Source organism: Sesamum indicum, linkage group LG3 (assembly GCF_000512975.1).
Source record: "Sesamum indicum cultivar Zhongzhi No. 13 linkage group LG3, S_indicum_v1.0, whole genome shotgun sequence".
Lineage (NCBI taxonomy): Eukaryota > Viridiplantae > Streptophyta > Magnoliopsida > Lamiales > Pedaliaceae > Sesamum > Sesamum indicum.
Genome location: NC_026147.1, coordinates 4,479,177 through 4,501,242, shown reverse-complemented (window position 1 = coordinate 4,501,242; position 22,066 = coordinate 4,479,177). Strand labels below are relative to the sequence as shown.

At 31.8% G+C, this 22,066-nt stretch overlaps 2 protein-coding genes across 5 annotated transcripts; one reads left to right on the top strand and one right to left on the bottom strand.

Moving 5' to 3' along the window:
- LOC105157230 lies at positions 7,011–10,704 on the bottom strand. 2 transcript variants are annotated; one of them, XM_011073579.2, is made up of 7 exons: positions 10,495–10,704; positions 10,189–10,426; positions 9,673–9,786; positions 8,928–9,008; positions 8,244–8,416; positions 7,973–8,069; positions 7,011–7,455 (listed from the first exon to the last, which is right to left on the bottom strand). In XM_011073579.2, exons 1-7 carry the CDS (start codon positions 10,497–10,499, stop codon positions 7,345–7,347), a joined length of 819 nt encoding a protein of 272 aa, XP_011071881.1. In that variant the 5' UTR covers positions 10,500–10,704; the 3' UTR covers positions 7,011–7,344. The 2 variants fall into 2 exon arrangements, with proteins under 2 accessions (XP_011071881.1, XP_020547886.1); XM_020692227.1 differs by having other exon boundaries at positions 10,527–10,663.
- Positions 18,128–21,262, top strand: LOC105157429 (E3 ubiquitin-protein ligase BOI-like). 3 transcript variants are annotated; one of them, XM_020692252.1, is made up of 4 exons: positions 18,128–18,658; positions 19,242–19,357; positions 19,997–20,358; positions 20,535–21,262. In XM_020692252.1, the coding sequence occupies exons 2-4, from the start codon at positions 19,246–19,248 to the stop codon at positions 21,057–21,059; spliced, it is 999 nt and encodes a 332-aa protein (XP_020547911.1). In that variant the 5' UTR covers positions 18,128–18,658; positions 19,242–19,245; the 3' UTR covers positions 21,060–21,262. The 3 variants fall into 3 exon arrangements, with proteins under 3 accessions (XP_020547911.1, XP_020547910.1, XP_020547909.1); XM_020692251.1 differs by having other exon boundaries at positions 18,129–18,757; XM_020692250.1 differs by lacking the exon at positions 18,128–18,658 and adding an exon at positions 18,815–18,922.

Here is a 22,066-nt window from a genome sequence, read left to right as displayed (position 1 = left end):
CACACCCCCCACCCATTCTGAAAAAGAAAAAAATACCAAGTAGTTCAAATATTGTCTACTTATCTCAAAAAGAATAAGTAAAATTGGGAGGGGAGGGCCAGTCTTGAGGTTTTTGGTCCAAACAAAACTTGGGAACATCTTTTAACAAATTGGCCCTCTTTCTTATGTAAAATTGGAAAAGTGGTCCACTCTAATTGTATGACAAGACATTACTCTTGGTTTCTTCACATTTATGTTTTTTTCCCTTCATTTCATGAGATTTTATCCTTTCTTGTAATTTGCCACCTTTTGGGACCAACAAACTATTGACCCACACCAACCCATGATGTCCTACTCCATTCAAATTGAGGTTTTATGAACAAATTTTTAAGGTTGTGTTTGAATCTTATCAGATGTATCGATATTTGTTTCACTTTATATTAATTATTATAATCTGCTTATTATTTTTAGTTAGGGTGAACAACAATTTATCCCCCTGTGATATTTAAAATGAGCACATTATCCCCCTATAAAAAAATTATAGCAAATTACACCCCTATACTTTTTAAAATGAAGCAAAATACCTCCCTATACAGGGAGGTAAATTACTTCATTTTAAAAATCATAGGGGGGTAAATTGCTGTATTTTAAAGAAAATAGGGAGGTAAATTACTATTTATTTTTTTATAATGGGGTAATTTTCTCATTTGTCATATCACAAGGGAGTTGCTTGTATTTTTTTCTTTTTAGTTATATTAACGTATTGCTTAATTTATCAGGATTTTGATGTGGTATAGTTATTACTTAAATTAAAAATATTGAGCCACACCAATATTGGGAATGTAAAAATATCAATAGAAATTTTGGTCTAAAATGGCAATTAAATTTCGAATTTTTGGAAAATATTAAGACGAAATTTCGTGTAAAATAGTGTTGATATTCTGATGAGACACAAATTTTTTTTCGATAATATATTGTCGATATCTAAAAAACTATTTATAAAAGCATAAGTCATACATTGGAACAAACAATTAATGAGTAATATTTCTACATTTATCAACAAATATTTATGGTATTCATTTAAAATTGAAAAGTACTTCAAAAATTATTAATTTTTATTAATCCAAAACATCGTGTAGACAAAACGCATAATTGCTAACGATTTAATTTATATAAGTTATTAACTATCACTAAATATTTTTTCTCAAAATTATGTAATGATTATAAAGAAAATAAAATAACAAGTACAAGCATGACATATAAAAAAAAATAAAAGCATGACATACATATATAAAGAATATTTTTCCGTAAGCATTAAATGAATTCGTATCTTTTTTTTTTTTTTTGGTCAGAACATCAAATAAAATTTTATAATATATTATGTTAATATGTTAAACATTAACTGATATTTTTCTCTTATAACTTAAATTTTCGACGAGATAAGTGCACATTAAAAGGGTGTTTGGTTAAATTTATTTGAAACATCTTATAAGATATTTCAAGAGTCTGAAGATGTTAAAGTTTATTTCAGCAATAAGATCTTAAAGGGGTGACTAGCAATTTACCCCCTTGTGATATTGAAAATGAGCACATTATCCCCTTATTAAAAAATATTTCATTTTAAAAAACATAGAGAGATAAATTATTGTATTTTAAAAAATACAAGGAGGTAAATCGCCATTTATTTTTTCATAAAGGGGTAATTTGCTTATTTGCAATATCGCAAGGGGGTTACTTACATTTTTTCTAATCTTAAAGTATTTGCATAAATAAGATGTCAAAACTTATAAGATAATGGAATATTTGACATAATAAGTTTTTCATACTGTAATAATGACAAAAAACTCATTAAATTGTTGGAATTTAAATTCGATAATTTTGATTTGGGATCGAGGAAAAACAGCAATTATATTTAAAACTAAATTAATAGCTTATAATACAATATATTTAAAATAAGGCGAGTGAAGTTAACTTGTCTTCTGTAAGGTCCAAAATATCTTATTTTGAAATTTTAAAGCTTTTCAAAATAAATAGATCTATTACATTGACATTTTTTAAAGTTAGATTTAATTACATAAATACATCTGCCTTTTGTAGATTTACAAGTAAATATATTGAGGTTGTAATTATAATTACAAGTACATCCTTTATTCAATGGTGAAACTTTAAACAAACACCCCCGTTACACAAACCTTCTAAGGGTTATATTCGTAATTTTTAAAGGATAGGGAATGATTGTGTAATTAGACCTAATTTTAGGAGTATCGATGTAATACATAAAAAAAGAAATTAGTTTGTCGAATAATTTTCTTTTTATTTTTTTAAAGAGAAAACAATGAACTATTATTATTATTATTTTTTTAGTAAATCAATTACAATTATTAATATCAAATATCTATATCTAATAACAACTAGCGACAACTATAACAACCAATTATCAATATGAGATAACTATATCTAATCAATAATTACTATTAAAGTAGAACGACAATTACTATTAAAGCAGAATAGCACCACTCACATCGATGAAATTCGAACTTGTAACTTTATAATCAAATGATTTTTAACAATTTGTACACTTTAAATATCTTATAAAATATTTTAAAAAATTTATAAGCTCAGCCAAACGCCTCCTATAATACTATGTAGAGAAAAATTAGTGAAGAGAATGGGGGAGATTGAGAGGGGTGGGGCCACCGACTAATGGCAATTTGTGAAGGCGTGACGTGAGGGCTAAGTCAAGACTCAAGGGCGAAGGGTTGGACGTGGCCGCGTGACACGCGACGACAGCGTTTTCTCCTTAGGGTTGGACATATTAGCTGGTCACGTGATTGCTCTTTCCACATAAATCGCATACCCTTACACGACCTCTTTATTTATATTTGATGATTTTTATACAAAAAGTCGTACTTTGGCTTTGATGATGAACAAACACATGAAGATGAAAATGCGAGTTTTTGGATAATAAGAAAGTTTTTATTTTTTTTTAATACGGATAATAAAAGAATTGAAAAGCAAAATATATATATATATATGTGAAGGGGCCCAAATCCTTCAATTTTGATCAAATGGTGAATTCTTAGATTTAAATTATAAAAATAATTAATTCATAGATAAATATTAATGGTAAGTATTAATAGCAATATTAATCATTTTTTAAATTATAACATATATATTCACCACCAATTATATTTGTGGTAATAATTACTTTTATTTTAATTTTTAAATGAATTTTATGTTTCGAAATTATTTTTAATTGAAAATTCACCTTAGGTAGCCATATATTTTCAATAGAATCAAAATTACTTTCATAAAATTAATTTTTTTAAATATAATTTAAATTATGATTAAATTAATTCATACATGTTTTATGATAATAATCAAGCTAGTAATTTTTAATTTTTAAAACATAAAAAGAATATCTAATAAATGTATATAGTGATTTAATAAATATTTATGCACTTGGAGGATAGTAACATTATTCGGATGATCACATTTAAGGTTTTCAATTTTTCATAAAATTTTATATTTTCATTAAATAACAATTTATCTTATTTCGTATAATTTCAAAATTCTACTAAAAAAACGATCTAAGGTGGCATTATCAACGGAGAACACATCACAACGTATGATATTTTATGAAGATGGTTATTCTTTTTTAATTTATTTATTTTATCTATTTATCTCTTCACATATATGCTTCTAATTGTAAATTCCGACAAATTTTATTACTATTGATGTATTATATTCTTTTCCAAAAAAATAATTTTATTTAAAATATTTCTTCATTTAACTTTCCCAAAATTTAAATATTTATAAAATATAATTTTAAATAAAATTAAATTAAATCCGTACATAACACAAATCACACGTTGGTATATATATATATATATGAATGAATGATGATGGCAATCAAATCAATCAATGAATCAGCTTTGTGCTTGCATTGATTTCTCTTTTGCTTGCAATGATTGGTCGTAGATTGAGTAAGCTGATGCCATTGCTTGTTTTAGGGATTGGTTCTTGAAATTCCTCAAAAATACCATTTTATTTAAAAATTTAAATTATTAAAAAAAAATTATTTAATATTTAATATCTTAACATATTTTTTTATACTCAATAAACAGATGAGACATTTTTTTTATGAATAATTGATAATGATATTCAAATTTACGATTTCTTATTTAATCTGACTCTAATATCGTGTTGAAGGACTATCTCATAATAAAACATTCCGTATCAACATAATTTATATTTTTTTATGGTGCAAAAAAATTGTAAATAAAAATGACTGTAATTGTTCATCCATCATCATTCATTCATTAGACAACCAAAAATTAAAATTAAATTCGAATCAATTGTTTAAGTTTATTTGAATTATTGTTCCAATTTTGAAAATTATGTTTCCATTTGATTTGATAATTAATCAGATCAAACTCAAACAAATTTTAATTGGAGCAAATATCAACCGAACTCGAGTAACTAGATATTTTTAATATTATTTCTTATTTTTTGCAGTAATTGAATCGAACTCGAGTCGTACTTACAAATTTATCAAATAAAAAACTTTGTTCAAGTTAAGTCTATTTGCTTTAAGAAATTAAATTCAAACAAGTTTTCATTAATTGACTTTAACCGAATATTGAATAATTTCATTTATTTTCCAACCCTGGCAAAAACACTGCAGACTTTCTTCAAATGGGTAGGGAAAAACGTTATTTTATTGAAATTCATCAGTCAATAGTGATCTATTCAATTTCGAACCCTTACCCATTATAACATCTAGTATATGTCGCCTCACTGATGAATCTGTTCATAATTAATTTTAAATTTTAGAAAATAATTATTATTTTTAATGTATATTAATTAAATCAATAAAAATAATAAAATAAATATGAGAAATTATTAGAAAAAGAGTGAGAAAAATGGAGATGTGAAGTTCTTAATTTATAATATTCAAGCACAAAACTAAAGTTCGAACACAAACCCTCCCATATAGAAATCTCATTCCTAAACAATTAGGTTGTACCAAGGAAGGGTGAAATGACATCGATGTCTATTATTGAATTGACCTAACCTAATTCCTATTAGAACCGTCCAATGCCAAAATCACTTAATGGGTAAGCCACCAATCTCTGGACTATGTAATGCACGTTATCCGTTGGGTGACGAACGGACATTATAACGGATATTTTACCAGAAGTTTCTAATCTACCCTTGTGTGATTCCTATGAGGCATATACCCTAGAGTGGGTGTAGGGGTTTGGGAGAAATGTAAAAGTTTAAAAGAGAGACAAAAAAGAAATTGAAAAGAAAGGAAAAAAATAAAAAATAAAGAAGGTACCAAATATTTTAAAGACACAAAAGAGTACTCTTCAATTACATAAGACTATATTTGAATTAATAAATTTAAATTTAAAAAAATATATTTAAAAGATAGTTTCGAAAGCCTTCGTATAAAAAATAAAATAAAATCCATCAATATCCCATGTAGTTCAAAACTTAGAGCTGAATGATTTGAAATTTCTTAAATTTAAGATTTTTCAAAAAAAAATATTTTAAAATTTCGAAATCCATAACTTGCAAAACCTGACTAAAGTTCTGCTTTTCTTCAATTAATCAAGATAGATTGTTAAAAATATTAAATTCTTCAATTAATCAAGATAACTTGTCAAAAGAATTATATAAGAAAATATAACTTATTTTGCAAATGTATATATTACATAAAAATTAAATTAATTAAAAAATTTATAAATATTCTTCGGAAGGGTTCAGGGCGAGCCTTGAACAAGGCCTAAAAACCCACCTCAAATCCGACCGGATCCATAACATAAAGACCTGTCCCTGAACCCGAAATCAGAACGCTAACTCGTTCCATTACGGACGTGTCCAGATCAGAAACTATATCACTCACACTAGAAAAGTTAGAGGAGGAGAAGATGAAGAAACTGCAGCATCATGTTCAATTACGTAAGGGAAGAGAGTAGTAGAGTTAGTTATAGTAGCAGAAATGCATGAACCAGCGCATGGGAATCCAACACTCAACTACACGTCAGTGAAACCATCTCAATACGATTTCTGACTCTAGAACAAGACAAACGGTGTTTCAAGATAGTCATGAACAGAATAGGTAAGAAAAGGAAAGACCAAACGTCTTACACGAAGCACAAGAATGAAATACGAATGTCATCAGTGAATGAAATCTCCAAAACAGATGAACTCTGCCAATGGCAATTAGCATCAATGCCAATTCAAATATACTGCTCCTATTTGCTTATATGACTGAACTTTCATGCAAGGGCAGAGGGAGTTCGACTGACGGATGCAGACAAATGCCTTACTGACAACCAAAATGCTTAGTGATGTGATATTTGGCCAGATATACAAGGTACAGGAATATATGCATTTGGAAAAAAGGATAAATCGGAGTTGCGTTAATAACAGACTGGATGTGATTTCCGAGACATGAGCCAGTTAAATCAAATTTCGAGTGTGTAATGTAGAACCTTTCACAAGCATGACATGTTAATGCTGTAATAATTCTAACTAAAGCAGTATCTGATCCATTATGATCAAGCACACCAAGGATACAAACATATATTCAGAGAGTGGAATGAAAATATACAAGGAAACAGAGGCAATATAGATACAGAAAATGAACAACGGGTAGAGAACGCACCTTTCATTAGAAATATCTTTTGAACCTTAATGAAAGTCCTCCTGAAAGATCTAGAAATATAAAGAAACAAGTGTTGAATCTTGCATAGCATAAGAAAAGTGTGACTGAAGATATAACTGCTCTCAAGTAGTTCAATAACGTGATATTGGGAAAACCTTCATGAAGTTGGGCTGATTTAGACTAATCATTCAGAGAATACTAACACGTCTATATCAACCTTCGCAAGAAACAAAAGGATAGTAGCTCATTACGCAAGTACCCTATCAAAGGTTTATAGTCACTTGCTTCCTGCGACACCAGAATTACATCAGACTTCATGCATTATACACAGTAAATTCACAACAAAAATTGGTTACAGGCTAAGTCATGGCAATGTATTGAAAAAGAAATTGCACAAGGTGGGAATTATATAGTACATACTCTAAATAGTCACACTATCTATACATTTATATTTTACAGTTCACTCCATTTATACATTGACTATATCAACTCATTTAAAAAGTCTGATTAGGCATGCTTACTAACTGCATTCCTGATAGTGGTGAAGAATTTCTTACACTACGATGGCAAGATACATGGGCTTACAACGTCTTCAGAACTGTGCAATTGGTCATCAGGAAAACAATTTCAGTAGCATACAATATAATCGAATTGACACATCTTCCTTGTATATCTAGGTTAGTCTATCAAGTGGTATCAGCGCCATCTCCAAACGTGGACAAAGCAAAGGGGGCAATAGCCACGTTGAATGTTCGAGTTCCTACTTTGTCGATATGCTTCATCTCAAAGTCACCCTCCTGATAAGCAAATAAAGTGAAATAACTCAAATAAGTTATAGTTATTCCACTCCAAGAAACTATATAAAGGACCCCTCATACACGGTTATTTTCAGACGAAAACAACCAACATATCCTAAAATATGTTAGCAAGTCCATAGTTACAGAAACTCATCTACATAGCATAATTATGGAGAACAAAGGATAATTCACTTGCTACTTTTAACACCATGAATTGGATATAAGTACAGCATATGTGACTTCAATTTCAACTGATGTAACATTTGATGTGAACTGAAGGAAAATTTTCCAGCAAAGCTTTCCAAGGGCTCTTATTCAAGCAGAGCAGTAAATGTTTAAAATTGAATGTTTGTTCCAGAAATAACGGGAGGAAACCAGTGACATGTCACCATCATTGTGATTTTGTGTAATAGGAGAGTAAAGTTTGATAAGAAGAGGCAATCAATGGATCAAAAAGCTGCCTCGGTTGGCGGGGCAGGGGTTTCCTATGTAAATGAAATATAATTCACCATCTCACCATTCTGCCACTAGATGTGCTCAATGGACAGGCAGATGAATACTCAAAACCGGTTTTGGGAAGTATCACTGGTTGTTCACCTATAACTCCGACACCCCTGGTCAAAAAGCAGGAAGTTCAGTCACTGGAGAAAACAAATGAATCATCAACTAAATGAAAGTGATGCTGAAAATGTTGAAAAGGTTAAAATGACATACACTTTCAAGAGACTATTGCAATACTATCTGTAGCAACAAAGAAAAAAATAAAAAGGTAAAGTGTAACAACTTACTGGACACTCTCTGTTTTCCCATTGGCATCAGTTATGATCCAGTGCCTTCTAAGAAGTTGTACAGGACGATCTGAGTTGTTGGTGATTCTGATTCTATATGCAAAAAAATAAAGGCCTTTCGAAGGCTGGCTTCTACCTTCAATGTACACACTCCTAACTTGAACTCTAATACCCTGGAAAAGTGCATTAATTAGATAGATATCCAGACATAACTTTCTAACACACACACAACCCCAAAAGAATAAAGAAGAGAGAAGTTTTCAATCCAGCTATTGTGCTCATCCAAAGACTAGCTTAAGCTAAACTGATTTCAGGTGAAGAATCAAGATTCACAATGTGAAGGTGAAAGAATTTTGCGTAGCCAGATTTCTCTCTCTCATAGAGCTCGGGATTCACTGACCATAGTCAATGAGATGCAATTGAAGCTTGATGGCGTCAACTTAGCTAGTTGATTAAACTAGTAGAGGCGGGCATTAACCCGCAAGAAGCACATGCTGACACAAAGTGTATCTCAGATATGGTTACCCCCAACATGATTTATGAACTAGGTCAATAATAGTTTCAGATTACGATCACAGTTGTCGTACCAGTAGAAAGCATGACAGAATCAAGTTAGAAGTATCAGTTGCAAGAGCTGTGATTAAACTGAAAATGGACTCAGTAGATTTATGATGCTCGACATACCAGGGTTGTAGCATCACTTGAGCACTTCAAAAGACAATGAGGAGCAATTTCCTTTAACTCATCACGGTACCTAGCTGCATCCTGGTGTCATAGACAAATATACAAAAAGAAAGGACATCAACAAACCTGTTTAGTTAGAAGAAAAAGAAAGCATTAGACAAATTGGTCAGTCAGAACCAGAGTATCATTAATTTAACTGATGTAAAAAATCAAACAAAGCAGACTTCTTTCTAATTGGTATAGCAGCACACGCAGTTTTATGTCGAGACACTTTTCCGCAAGCAATTCAACATGTTAAACAGTACAAATTGCCAAAGTTTAAGATTCTCAAAACCTGAGTCGATCTTCTATTGGTCAGGGAGAGGCTAGCCATCGCATCCTCACAAAGGGAATTCCTTGCTATAAGCTCTCAGAAAAATGAAGTTTGGGGTATAATGCTTCGTCCAATGAAAAACACATGCCCAATTTTGTAAGCATTTGAATCATGATACAAAATGGATATTGAACTAAGTCTGCCATATGACAGTTTTAAAGACTGCCATGACGTACACAGGCAATCAGGAAAGAACAAGTTGAATAACCATAAATTCCTAAATAAGCATAATCATTTAACTCTTAAATATGCTAATTCAGTGATCCAGAAACTTCAAAAGCAAAATCAATCCAAAATGATTACTCATCTGTCACCATAACCTTCAGAAAATTCAATAGAAAATATAGCAAATAAGAAATGGAAGAAGCATACCTCAAATCTTTCCTGTGCAATAGCCTCTTTCAACAATCTCTGAAGGCGCAAAACTGGCTCCTCCTCCTCAAAGACTCTCAATGAATCACGAAGTCTTGCAGCTTCCTTGTAATCCTAATGCAATTATCAAATGGAAAAATCAATCCGAAGACAAAAAGCGCAACTAAACCAGCCAACACGTTTCAGAAACTATCAGTATAAATGCACAACCATACATAATGTTCTTGAACTAAAGATCTATTAAATAGAATGCTACAACTTTTAATCAAAACATCTTCCTCCAAAACTATTAGCCGTGTCAGCCAGTCTCTAGTACCAACTATCTAAATAACACGCCTCCTTCATACCAAAAACATTCCCAGCACATTACCCCCACACGCCTCAACAACAGCAAACTGCATATCCCAAAACAAGTCTGAATCGAAAATTTCAACTAATACACCAAATCCAATCCTTACCAACAAATTCAAACGAAAAAGCACAATTCGCACAGAGAGAGAGAGCAAGCAATAGTACCTCAGCTTTTGCAGCAACTTCCAGCTGCTGCTTCAGCAAGGCATACGTCTCAGTCCGGGAGAAAAACGGGCTCTGACTCGACCCTTGAACCGGACCAGTACCCGAACCCGAACCCGGCACGCTGCAAGCAACGATTCGATTAACCCGAAAACTGCAGTCTTTGACGCCGCTACTGGCCCGACCCGGCAACGACAGAGAGTGGAGATTCGCAACAGCCTTCAGATTCAAGCAATGCATTCTGCAAAAATTTATTGGGTATTATCCTTCTTGCTGTTCTTCAGGTTGTTGGGGTGCTATTATACTTACCTCATGGAGGAAAATTGAGCAGGTAAAATTACGATAATGGGCACGGAGGTGGGGCTGGATTGACCCGGGTGTGTGAGGGCGATATAGGGAATTCCATCCGCCGATGATTTCTCATTTTTCAGTGGCTTGGAGCCATTCGAGAGAGAGGTGGAGGAGGTGAAGTGAAGAGGCGGAGATTTTTGCGGTCCAATAGTATTGAAACTTGACACGTGTACGGTTCCTATTTTTTTTAATTACTTCATCATCCAACAAATTTATTTTTTAGAAATTTATTTGTTTCCGCTTCACAAATAGATTTCTCTATTAATTAAAATATACTTATAAGAGTGAGAATAAACTTCATAGAAGGATATTTTAATTAACAACAAATATTTATTTAAATATTAATTTTTATTTTATTTATATTAATATTAATAAATCTAGTAAATTTTGGCTAATAAAAAATTTTATTTGTTTGATGAAAAAAATATTAGGGTACTACATATACATTTTTAAACTATAAAAATATAATATAATTATATCAAATATCGAAGGAGGACGATATAATTATATCTTTTTTTTTAAATCCATAAGCATGTCTGCATTATATATCGGATAAATTTAAATGACTAAAATTAATAGCTTTCAATATAAGACTCATGAAGTTATAGATTACTAATACGCGGTTGACTGATAGACTTAATGTGGCATTGGCTGTATATCACGGATACCGACTGCTTTGAAATCTTTCTTGTATTACCCACTATCCATGGTGGAGTGGACTGCAGGACTTGGAGATCACTCTGTACTCCTACGACTGCTTGCATCCTTTGTATCCTGAGACCTCAGGGGCGCAAAGTAGGCTGGTCTTCACTACTCTTAGGTCCGTTTCGAATTCCCAAGCATGTGTTTGTCCTTTGGTTGGCTATTTTCGAGAAACTCTCTACTTGGACAAACTTTGGCTCCTTCAGCTGGGTAGTTTGTGTATCTTATGCAATGATGAAACAACGAAAACACATACACACCTATTTTTCCATTGTAGGTATTCTCGGAGGTGCTTAAGGGTGATCTGGCAGACCCTTAGATTTGACTGGCCTAATCGTGATTGGCCAATGAATGTTTTGTGGGCAGCAACGAAATGAAAAGGCGAGGATTTCATCTCTGCATCCTACCGCACCCTTGTGGCTGCAGCTGTCTACCACATTTGGCGTGAATCCAACCTTCACCGATTTGACAAAGAGGAACATGATCTATCAAGTTTTGCTGCTATCATCATAGGAGACGTGCGACAGAGAATCCTTAGTGCTGACTTACTCTATTCTATTAGCTCATATGGACTTTATAGTTTATGGCGGATCCCTTGGCCTGTCGAATGAGATGCCTAGCTTTAAAACATATTGTATTGTACCTCTGTACTCCTTTTATTTAATGAAATTTATATTTATTGAAAAAAAATTATAAATTAGATTTATCCTTAAACTCAAATACAAATAGGCAATTATAAATTTAGATCGTTTCTTTTCTCTCTTTCTTCTACTTTCAGTCGACTTCTGCCTCGCCTTCAAACCCTACTTCCTTTCGAGCCCAATTTGAAAGGAACCATACAACCCAAGAAGCGTCGAGACACAGCGAGAACGAAATTAAACAACGGGTTGGCTCAAAGCATCCGTCCAGCACATTCAAAAAAAAGAAAATAAAATTATGAACAATTGATTTAAATTTTAAGTGTGTAACTTTTTTGTGAAGCATTGAATGAATAATTTAGGCTACAAGGTTGGAAATTTTGAATGAAACTTTTTGATGAAAAATGCAGGGTATTGATTTTGATTTCAAATAAGATCTAATTGATAATAATATTTATGTATGATTGAGGAATATTAATGCCAGACCTCTATAGAAACTACATTACTACCAAGGCCTAAAAAAAGTAATTGTATTGGGCTAAGCTAATTGGGCACCAAGGCCCAGCAAGTCGAAGTAGGGCAACCCCTTGCATCGCCCTACACGTGGCAGAATCCCACACCCCCCTCGTGTTCGAATGATTGGGCTAAACCTATAAATACTTCACTTTATTTTATTCAACCCTCATTCGTAAATCGTCAGTTGATTTGAGAGTAGAAGTGTCACGATTATGGAACCTGATTATCCCATTTTTAGTGTCTGTAGAAGGATACCTAGGAGGAAAGACTAGCAACTCTCGATTGAGACCATAAATAAACACAAGATTGAATCAAATGCCCCACACTTATGCACGACCCATTAGTTGGCTCGGGTGTTGGAATGCCCTCTCTGGGACAACCCGACTACCACATTTTTGGTGTGTGCGAATTATTTATGGAAAGCACCCATGGAAAAGCCAGTGACCGTCAACTATGATCATTAATAAATACAAGATTGAGTCAGATGCCCGACCCGTATTCACAATCCATTAATTGACTTAGGCCTCGGAATATCTCTACTGGGGCAACCCGACTATTCCCATTTTCATTATTTGCAGCTTGTTCTTGAAGAGCACCCATACCTGAATACTATTGACCCTCGATTGCAACCACAAACAAATACAAAATTGAGCCGAATCCCGACCATTATTCACAACCTATTAATTGATTTGAAAGTCAGAATATTCTTATTGGGCTACCCAAAAATCCATTTCTTAATGTTTGCAAATTATTCTAAAAAAAATATCCAAAAAAAAAATCGATAACTCGATCATATATAAATAAAAAATCAAGTCGAATAAAACAAAATAGCCAGCCGAATTCCACGAGATAAACGAATACAATAAAGAAAGCATATAACTTGGATCTAAACATCAAACTATGGATCCCCAAGTCTCATTCAATGTCGACATGGCCATTCATGCTACCCACCCACCCACGCCAAAGCCAAAGGCAAACACAAAATTGCAAAAGGCACGTGGGGAGTCACATGAGGAATCCCACATGAAGAAGAGTGAGAACTGCAACAATGCCTAATTATGCCATCTCATTCCTCGTGATTCTTCATTCACTTTTCTCGTTTTTCTTCTTTCATATTCTTTTTCCTAATTTGAATCATTTCTCCATTTATGCGTGTCAGGATCAAGAGTTCTAAATAAGTTCGATGTCATAAAAATTTAAATTTTATTAGATATATGAGTATTCGTTTAATTTTATAGAAGTGAATGAATATTACTCAATATATCAAGAAGAATTATTATAATTTATTTATCGTTATTAATAAAAAGAATACTTTCTTGAATTATGGCTTTGAATTTTCACATTTATTTGGGTCGTTGGAACGGAACTGCGTGGATTTTCAACTGAATTTGAGATTTATAGATAAAAATTCATTCGATCTTAATTCGTTACGCTCAATAAACCAAGTTTGACGATATTTTTTTATTCCCTATGCTTTTAAACTCGACTCCCTCTCGATTTTATTAGTAAAAAAATTATAAAATTTATTAGGGGCTATACAATATTATTCAAATTTTACATAAATGCCTCCAAACTTTCTAGTAATATCAAAAAATGGTTAAGACCCTCACATTTCTTAATTTGGTCATGACAGCCTGATCATTTTTTTTAATCATAATTGACGTAAAATTATACAGTTCTTGAATATTTATAAATACCAAGCATCAAAACTCCCAGTACACAATTTTTGCTACACTTAGTGTTCTTACAACCTTTATACTTTCACTTCTTACGACCTTGTTAACTTAGACATTGAGTCAATAAAACTGGAATGTTCCTTTCTCATAGGCCTCGCAATAAAATTTTCAGCTTTCCCAAGCACGTTTGGAGTATTCCCAAATTAGATCTAACCTTAAAAATTATTGTAAATTAATACGAAAATTTAAATTTTGATCACGGTTAATCAACAGTCATTATAATTTTACCTATGATCAAAATATTTGCTACAATTATTAGCTGTGACAAATGTTTTGGCCTTATTTCCAAAAATAATGGTTATTAGTCCTTGCGTCTGTGTGGTTAATTAGTATCTATCATGATATTTTTACTTTTAACCATGATAATTAACTGTCGTAAAAAATTATATTTTTTTCTAGTATTACGTGTAGAATTTCTGGACAACGTATATTTACTTAATTAACAATTAGTTGTAAATTATTTTTTATTTTCAAAAATGTTTTTTTTTATTTTTTTTCATTAACACGATTTTTAGGTAAAGCTATTGGCATGTAGCTAATGTCTTTGATTAAACCGAGGCACAATCTTTAAAAAAACATGTTATCATTTCAAATTTCTGTACAAACCTCATGGACAAAGAAACAAAATCGCCACTTTCTCACCTCATCGTGTTTCACGACTTTTTCCTTTTCTTTCTCAACAATGCATGCATTGCATGTACCCATTTTTTACCTAAATATAATCCCATTTAATTCAAGAGAATTGCTATTATTTTTTCATATGCTATTTTTATTTATTTATTTTTACCTTTACATAATTTTTAGAAAAAAAAAAATAGTGATCATAAAATCAATTTTAGTAAATCGTTGTTATAATTTTTTTATTTAATATGGGAAGAGGTGTAAAATTAAGAATGACAATGGAGCGGGTCAGAGGCCGGCCCAAGAGTACCCTACTTAATTTTATGGGATAATTGTATTTATACCCATAATTTATGGTCTGTTTACATAAGCCGTTCATGCATTCTTGCATAATTATAAAAATCACCACTGACAGCTAAAAAGTAGGGACAGTTTGTGTAGTGATATTGACGCTTTTGAAGGGGTGTACGTATAATTTTTTAAAAGGATAAAATGCACTTTGCCCCTCTAAATTGTTTGTTATGTAACAAATTACCCCCTAAACTACAAATATAACACTTACCCCCTATAATATAATTTTTAGACAATATTATCCTTATATTATATATATATATTTAGCTCAATTTTTTTTAGTAATTTTGTGTTTTAAATTTACTTAAAATTTTCTTAATTAAAAAAATATCTTTACTTATAATAAAGTAAAATATAATTAGTGAGTTAAATAGTTTGAATTTTATTCTTTTACATACTCAAAGTTAACTAATAAATGAGTACAATAAATAAACAAAAAAAATTTATAAAAATATTTTATTAATTTGATAAAAAAAATTAAGTTATTAACTATTTATTCTTTTAGATAAAATAAATAATAATATGTCATTTTTTAATATATTTTCTTTAAGAAGAATGATAAAATATATTTATTCATTTTTTTTGTAAAAATGTTTATTTTTTGATTAAGCATATATATATATATATATATATATATTTGTAAATTTTTTTTAAAAAGCATATATAAGTTGTTGGTTATATTATATTTATTGTGTATTTACTATATAAATATTAATTTATACTCTACTTTTAATTTAAATTCTTCACTTATTAAAAAAATAATTTGATGATAATTTAATGCGTAAAATACTAAAATATATTAAAAAATAATATTATTGTTCAAGACTTAAAGGGCATTTTTGTCCAACTAAGAGGGTAAATATTAAATTTGTTAGTTTATAGGGTGAATATTACATGATGAATAATTCAGGGGAGCAAAGTGTATTTTATCCTTTTCTAAAAAGTAGGAATGGTGTTTGTAATGCTATTGACACTTCTGAGTTCTGCATGTATAATTATTAAAAGGTGGGAATAATTTGTATAAACATACCATACATCAAAGAACGTAAATATAATTATCCTTAATTTTATTAGACCCCAAACCCACCACAATCCGTCACAGACCCATCTTGACCCGACTCACATCCGTTGTAATCAGACTTAGGACCCAATTTGGCTTGCCTCAAACTCGTCCCCTACGGTCGACACGTGTCAACTCTAGATCTGGTGGGTCTAATTCATAAAACTTAGTTAATTTTTTAAATCAATTAAACGATTTTTCTAGAAGGCATAAAATTATTACTTATAAATATTAAATAAAATATAATTATGTTAAAAATATAATTTATTGTATAACTATATATATATATTATATTATAAACAAAAAAATAGATATATTCTTAAAATAGTTTTGGGACGGATTTGGAGACAGATGTCAGATCAGCCCCAAATTCTACCAAATCTATAAAATCAAAATCTGACAGCAATTCGGCGGATTGTTCGGTTTGAATGGCCTAATAGAGAGTGGCCACGGGACGTTGAGTTGGCTGCAAGAAAATGGAGAGAAAAACACATCATTAACTTGGCTTATCGTGCACTTCTTGCTGCTTGCATTTACCACATTTGGAGAAAACGAAATTTGAGACGCTTTGAGCATACGAAGCGACCACCGAGCATTATAGCCACCATCATTGTGGAAGATATTAGACAGAGGATTATCAGTGTTAATTTATTTCGTTCTGTTAGTTCATGTGCGTTATATAGATTATGACGTATCTCTTGGCCTGTCGAGGGAGAAACCACCAGTTGAGCACTGTTGTACTGTATGATCTTGCTTTATTAATGGAACTTACATTTACTCAAAATTCATTTTCAAATTTGAATCCAATAACCATTCTTATGTAAAATATGAATATTAATGATATCAAGTGACATATAGTATTAAATATAATTAAATAAGCACTATATCAAGTATTAAAAAAAATGAAATTATTGCATTAAATTTAAAAATAACGTAATTAATAATATTACCCCACCATCCCCAACCATCACATTACCCCGGTCGATGCATGGTTGGTGTGTTGTGCAACCTAAATACAAGATCCAACAATCACGTAACTTTGAAAAATAATTATTATTTCAATATTTGCCTATCTTTTTTAATTTTTTTGGTGAAATTGATTTCACTAAAAAATTATATATATATTTTTTTTGGGTAGGGAGGAATTTGATCGGCCCAAAATTTTTATATTTAAAAAATTCAAATTATCATTGTATTTAACGATATTATGCCTTTTCGCATCTCTCAAACTCATCTTGTCTTCAGATGTTAAATAAAGAGTAAAATTAAAAATTTATGTAATTTTTCTTTTTTTTACTAATATCAGCATTTTTCGTCCGAACCATAACAGAAGTAGATTGGGTGTAAACATTGAATTTTCAAAAGCGTTGTAAGTGTAATTTTAAAACTTTTTTGAGAAAAAAAATAATTTGATATGTAAAATTCTGAATGAGCTTTTTTTCTTTTTCATATAAAATTAAATTGATAATATGATACAATAAATTCACAACTTATTTTTAACACTATAGTGTAAAAATATTTTTTTAAATTCAAAATTTGTGTCCGATTAAATCACTCACATAAATTTAACCTTAATTTTGGGTATGAGGTGGTAGAAATTCAATAAAAATAAAATAATTAGAAATATGAACAATTACATCTACACTTCAAAATTTATGGACTAGTTACATAAATTATTCTACTTTTTAAAAAAGAAATACATATATATTCGTCAGAAACGACAACATTATTTACACAAACCACCTCTATTTTTTGAAAAATTACACGGATGACTCCCAAAAATATGAACAATATTATACAAACTATATTTATTTTTTAGCTCTAATGGGTGGTTTCTATAATTACGCAAAAAATAAAAATAATTTATGTAATTGTTTCCTACGAGTATAAATATAAATATATATATATATATATATACTTAGTTTTTGTAACCTTAAAAAGGAAAAAGAAAAATTCAAAATAGTCTAAAGAGAGGGGAAGAGGAACCAGTAATCCGTAGCCAAAACCAAGAAAAAGTAAAAGAGACGGATTTCAGTGGTTGGGGAAAACGAAAAGGGAGCGGCCGTACAGTCAGACAAACAAACAAACAGTGAAAATGAATGAGAGAGAGAAAGAGAACAAAAATTTAGGCCAAAATATGGAGAAGGTGGGGAAGAAGATTTCTTCAACAGCAACGATTGATTAGTGAGTCAGTCACTCCTCACACCAACTACAAGAAATCATCAATACCAACAGAATGGAATCCGTCTCTTTTCCCTTTTCTTTATTTCTTTGCCTTACCCCAAACAACATCCACAGCAATAACAACTCTTCCCACCACCATCTCCACCACCACCATCCACTTTCATTATTATGCCAATTATTATTCTTATTCCCATTCTTTCTCTCTCTCTTTCATTATTGTTCTTGCCTACCACCATCTCTTCTTTTGCTGCCCATTTCCCTTGAAGCAAGAGGAATTTTTCTTCCTTTTTCGCTTTTTTTGAGTAAATTAAACGGTAATCTCCGGGGGGTATTTTTTTCTTCCTTTTTCTTTTTTAATTTAAAAAAAAAATTCTAGCCCGGATATAGATTATCTGAATCTGAGCTGATTTTCGGTAAGTTATTTGATCTTGTTTCTGGGTTTTTTTTTACCCCTCATATGATTTGTGTGAATCTTGGGATTTCCTTTTTATCAGTTGGTTTTTGGTTGGGGGGTTGATGTTTTAAGGAATGCTGATTTTTTTCTATGGGATATTTCCTATTTGGGATTCCTGGAATAGGTAAATATATAAGGTTTTTGATGATTGATTGATCAGTAATTTCTTTGTGTATAGGAGTATTAGAAAGTGGAGAAGAGATAGTAGTGGTAGTCAATTGCATCACGGTGGTGGGATGTTTTCTGGATCTTGATAGGATTAGTAGCTCGTGTTTGTATGTGTTATATTATGATTACTTGTTCTAAGTTTATGTAGATTGTGTTTCCTTTAAAGTCCTACATGAGCTTTTTCCTGCTAAAAACTCATCTTTTGTCTCTTCAAGATTGATATATTTACATTATATAAGTTGCTTGAATCTGATGCATTGGGTTATGATTTTCAGGAAGATGTTAGGAGGAGGTGGAAATAATAGAAACACAATGTTCCCTGGTTTTATGGAGGAAAATCGTGTTCCGTATGATAACAATACATTGCCTCAACTCCAGTTGTTTGGGCATGGTTAGTATATTTCTGGGCTTCTGTTCTGTTAGAAATATGGTTCTTCGTACTGAATCTGCTTCCTTTGATTCTTTTAATGCTATATGTTATCGATGCTGCTCCTGTGATTGTCCCTCGAAACTCTTACATTGTAGCTCACATCTTGTGCACAGGACAGATAGCTTAAGTTTTTCCGAGAATACACGCTCGCATTGTACATTAGACATCTAGCTGAAAGATTTCCAGCTTTTGTTTTTCTTCTTATCGTTTCTTTGCCAAGAACAGCATAAAGCTGTTATATTTTTGTTTTTCAATATGTTTGGAACTTATTCATATAGTCGGATTTGCATAAGCTTCAGTACTAGTGGGTTAGTTTCCGAATTATATCTGAAAAACCGTACATTTGTTGCTTACATTGTTCTGGGCGGTTGTAAATATACACGGCAATCGTGATATAACTACAGGACAGACATTTCAGTGCTAAGTGAAAAGAGTAAAGGAATTACCAATTCATTAGTTGTTTAATTAATGTGAGGTTCCATTGTATCTACTTATCATGATCATACTTCTGATTTTGTTTTCTTGCTGACGGTTAGCTTGTTTCTCAACTCCTCCTTTTCTTGCTAATAATTTGTTTCTTGGTTTTGAATTATTTTGCAGTTCCAATAGGTGCTGCTGTTGGCACTGTAAACTGTATGGGTAACGGGCAGGCACCCACTGATAGTCGCCCAATCAACAGAGTTGGGGAAGGGGATACTTTGTCTATGCAGCAGAAGCTTCACATATCTTTGAATAACAACTTTTGTCAGGATGAAGCTGGCAATATTGGAACTGTTTTAAATCCTAATCCCGTTTCAACTGGGCTCAAGCTTTCTTGTGAGGAAGAAGAGCGAAATTCCTCTGTTACTTCAGCCTGTGAGAATATGAAAAACAATCTTCCTGCTGTGCTTTCCCTTGGTAACACTATCAAAATGGAGATAGATCGACAGACAGAAGAATTTGGCCGATACATTAAACTTCAGGTATAGAAAGTGTTAAATACTTCGAGTTAGGAATCATCATATACTGTATCGGGATTCATATCCAACAATATTAACATTGCACTCTTAAACGATTCCTATCTTGAAATCTATGGTGTTTCAGTGTTGTTATGTTGGCTTTGTTCTCAATATCCGATTATTCTTGTCTTTGTGAACAGGAGGAGAATATCTTGAAGGGCGTGAGAGAGATAAATCAACGGCACACCGTCTCTTTACTGAATGCTTTGGAAAAAGGCATCAACAGGAAATTGCACGAGAAGGAGCTCGAAATCGAGAGTATGAACCGAAAGAACAAGGAGCTGGGAGATCGGATAAAGCAGGTTGCCATGGAAGCCCAATCGTGGCACTACAGAGCAAAGTACAATGAATCCGTTGTAAATGTCCTCAAGAGCAATATTCAGCAGCTCTTGGCACAAGGCACGGCCCAAGCTCGTGAGGGTTCTGGAGACAGTGAGGTCGATGATGCAGTTTCTTGCTCGAATCATCAGAGAATCATTAGCGGCTCTGGAAATCAAGGGCTCCAAAACCATCCACCGAAATGCAGAGTTTGCAATGGTAAAGAAGTCTGTGTCTTAATATTGCCTTGCCGGCACTTGTGTCTGTGTATCGATTGTGAAGGTTTCATCGACGTTTGCCCTGTGTGCCAGGTAATGAAGACTGCAAGTGTTCATGTATACATGTAATGCAAGAACGTATCGGAGCACTTGCAGTCGTCATTACAGTTCTTCAAATGAGGTTTGTACAAACTTCTTGTGAAGAAATTCTTACATCAAATGGGGTTGATTCATAAGTGTAGTGTTTCTATCTGTTTATGTCGGTGGATGTTCTTCTTGTACCTGTTGTTCTTGGGCATGGAATATAAAATCTGCAACTTGCCTAAGCCCTACTCAAGACACAATTTCTTCTGCAATATAGTCTTAAGTTTTATCCAAATTTCAAATCCATCTGCCTTTCCGAGCATTACATCGATTAAACCAATATATTAATAGACTGAGAACAGCAAACATCAAATTACAATAATTGATCGATTCAACCATTACATCATGATGACGGTAAAGAAATTACAATAAGACAAGCATTCACATAAAGGATTCCTGATGTTTGCTTTTGTCTAACAAATAGATCTTTCTATTAGTTCAAATTCACAAAATTTCTTGATACTAGCAAAAAGAAAATAATTAAAAATCTACATTTACCTCCGATTAACTTATTATTAATTTATTTACATATCAAAAAAATCAATTTATTTGTGTTTGATTGTAATAATAGATTAGCGTAGGTTATATCTACTACATTCTCTGAGATCAAGTCTAATTATACAAATACTTTTTATTTTTTAAAAAATTATAAATAAACTTTCTGAGATTTTATTTGTAATTATAAATAAATCCCTTCTTAGAAGCATAATTTAACAAATACACCCCTAAGTAAAATTACGTTAACGCAATCTTAAAAAGTATACTTATAATTATACAGAACACAAGGAATGTTTGTTAAACATAACCTCAGGGTACCAATCCATTGGGTGGGGTCCGAATAAAATTTATGAAATATTATTACAAGTATTTATTGGGTAATCCTCTTGGATTAATACAAAATCTTCATCCGTATTTTTCATAATAAAAAATCTAAAATAGAAAAAATGATAAAGAAGCATCTTAGCCCATATCTTTCGCAATCAAATTATAAT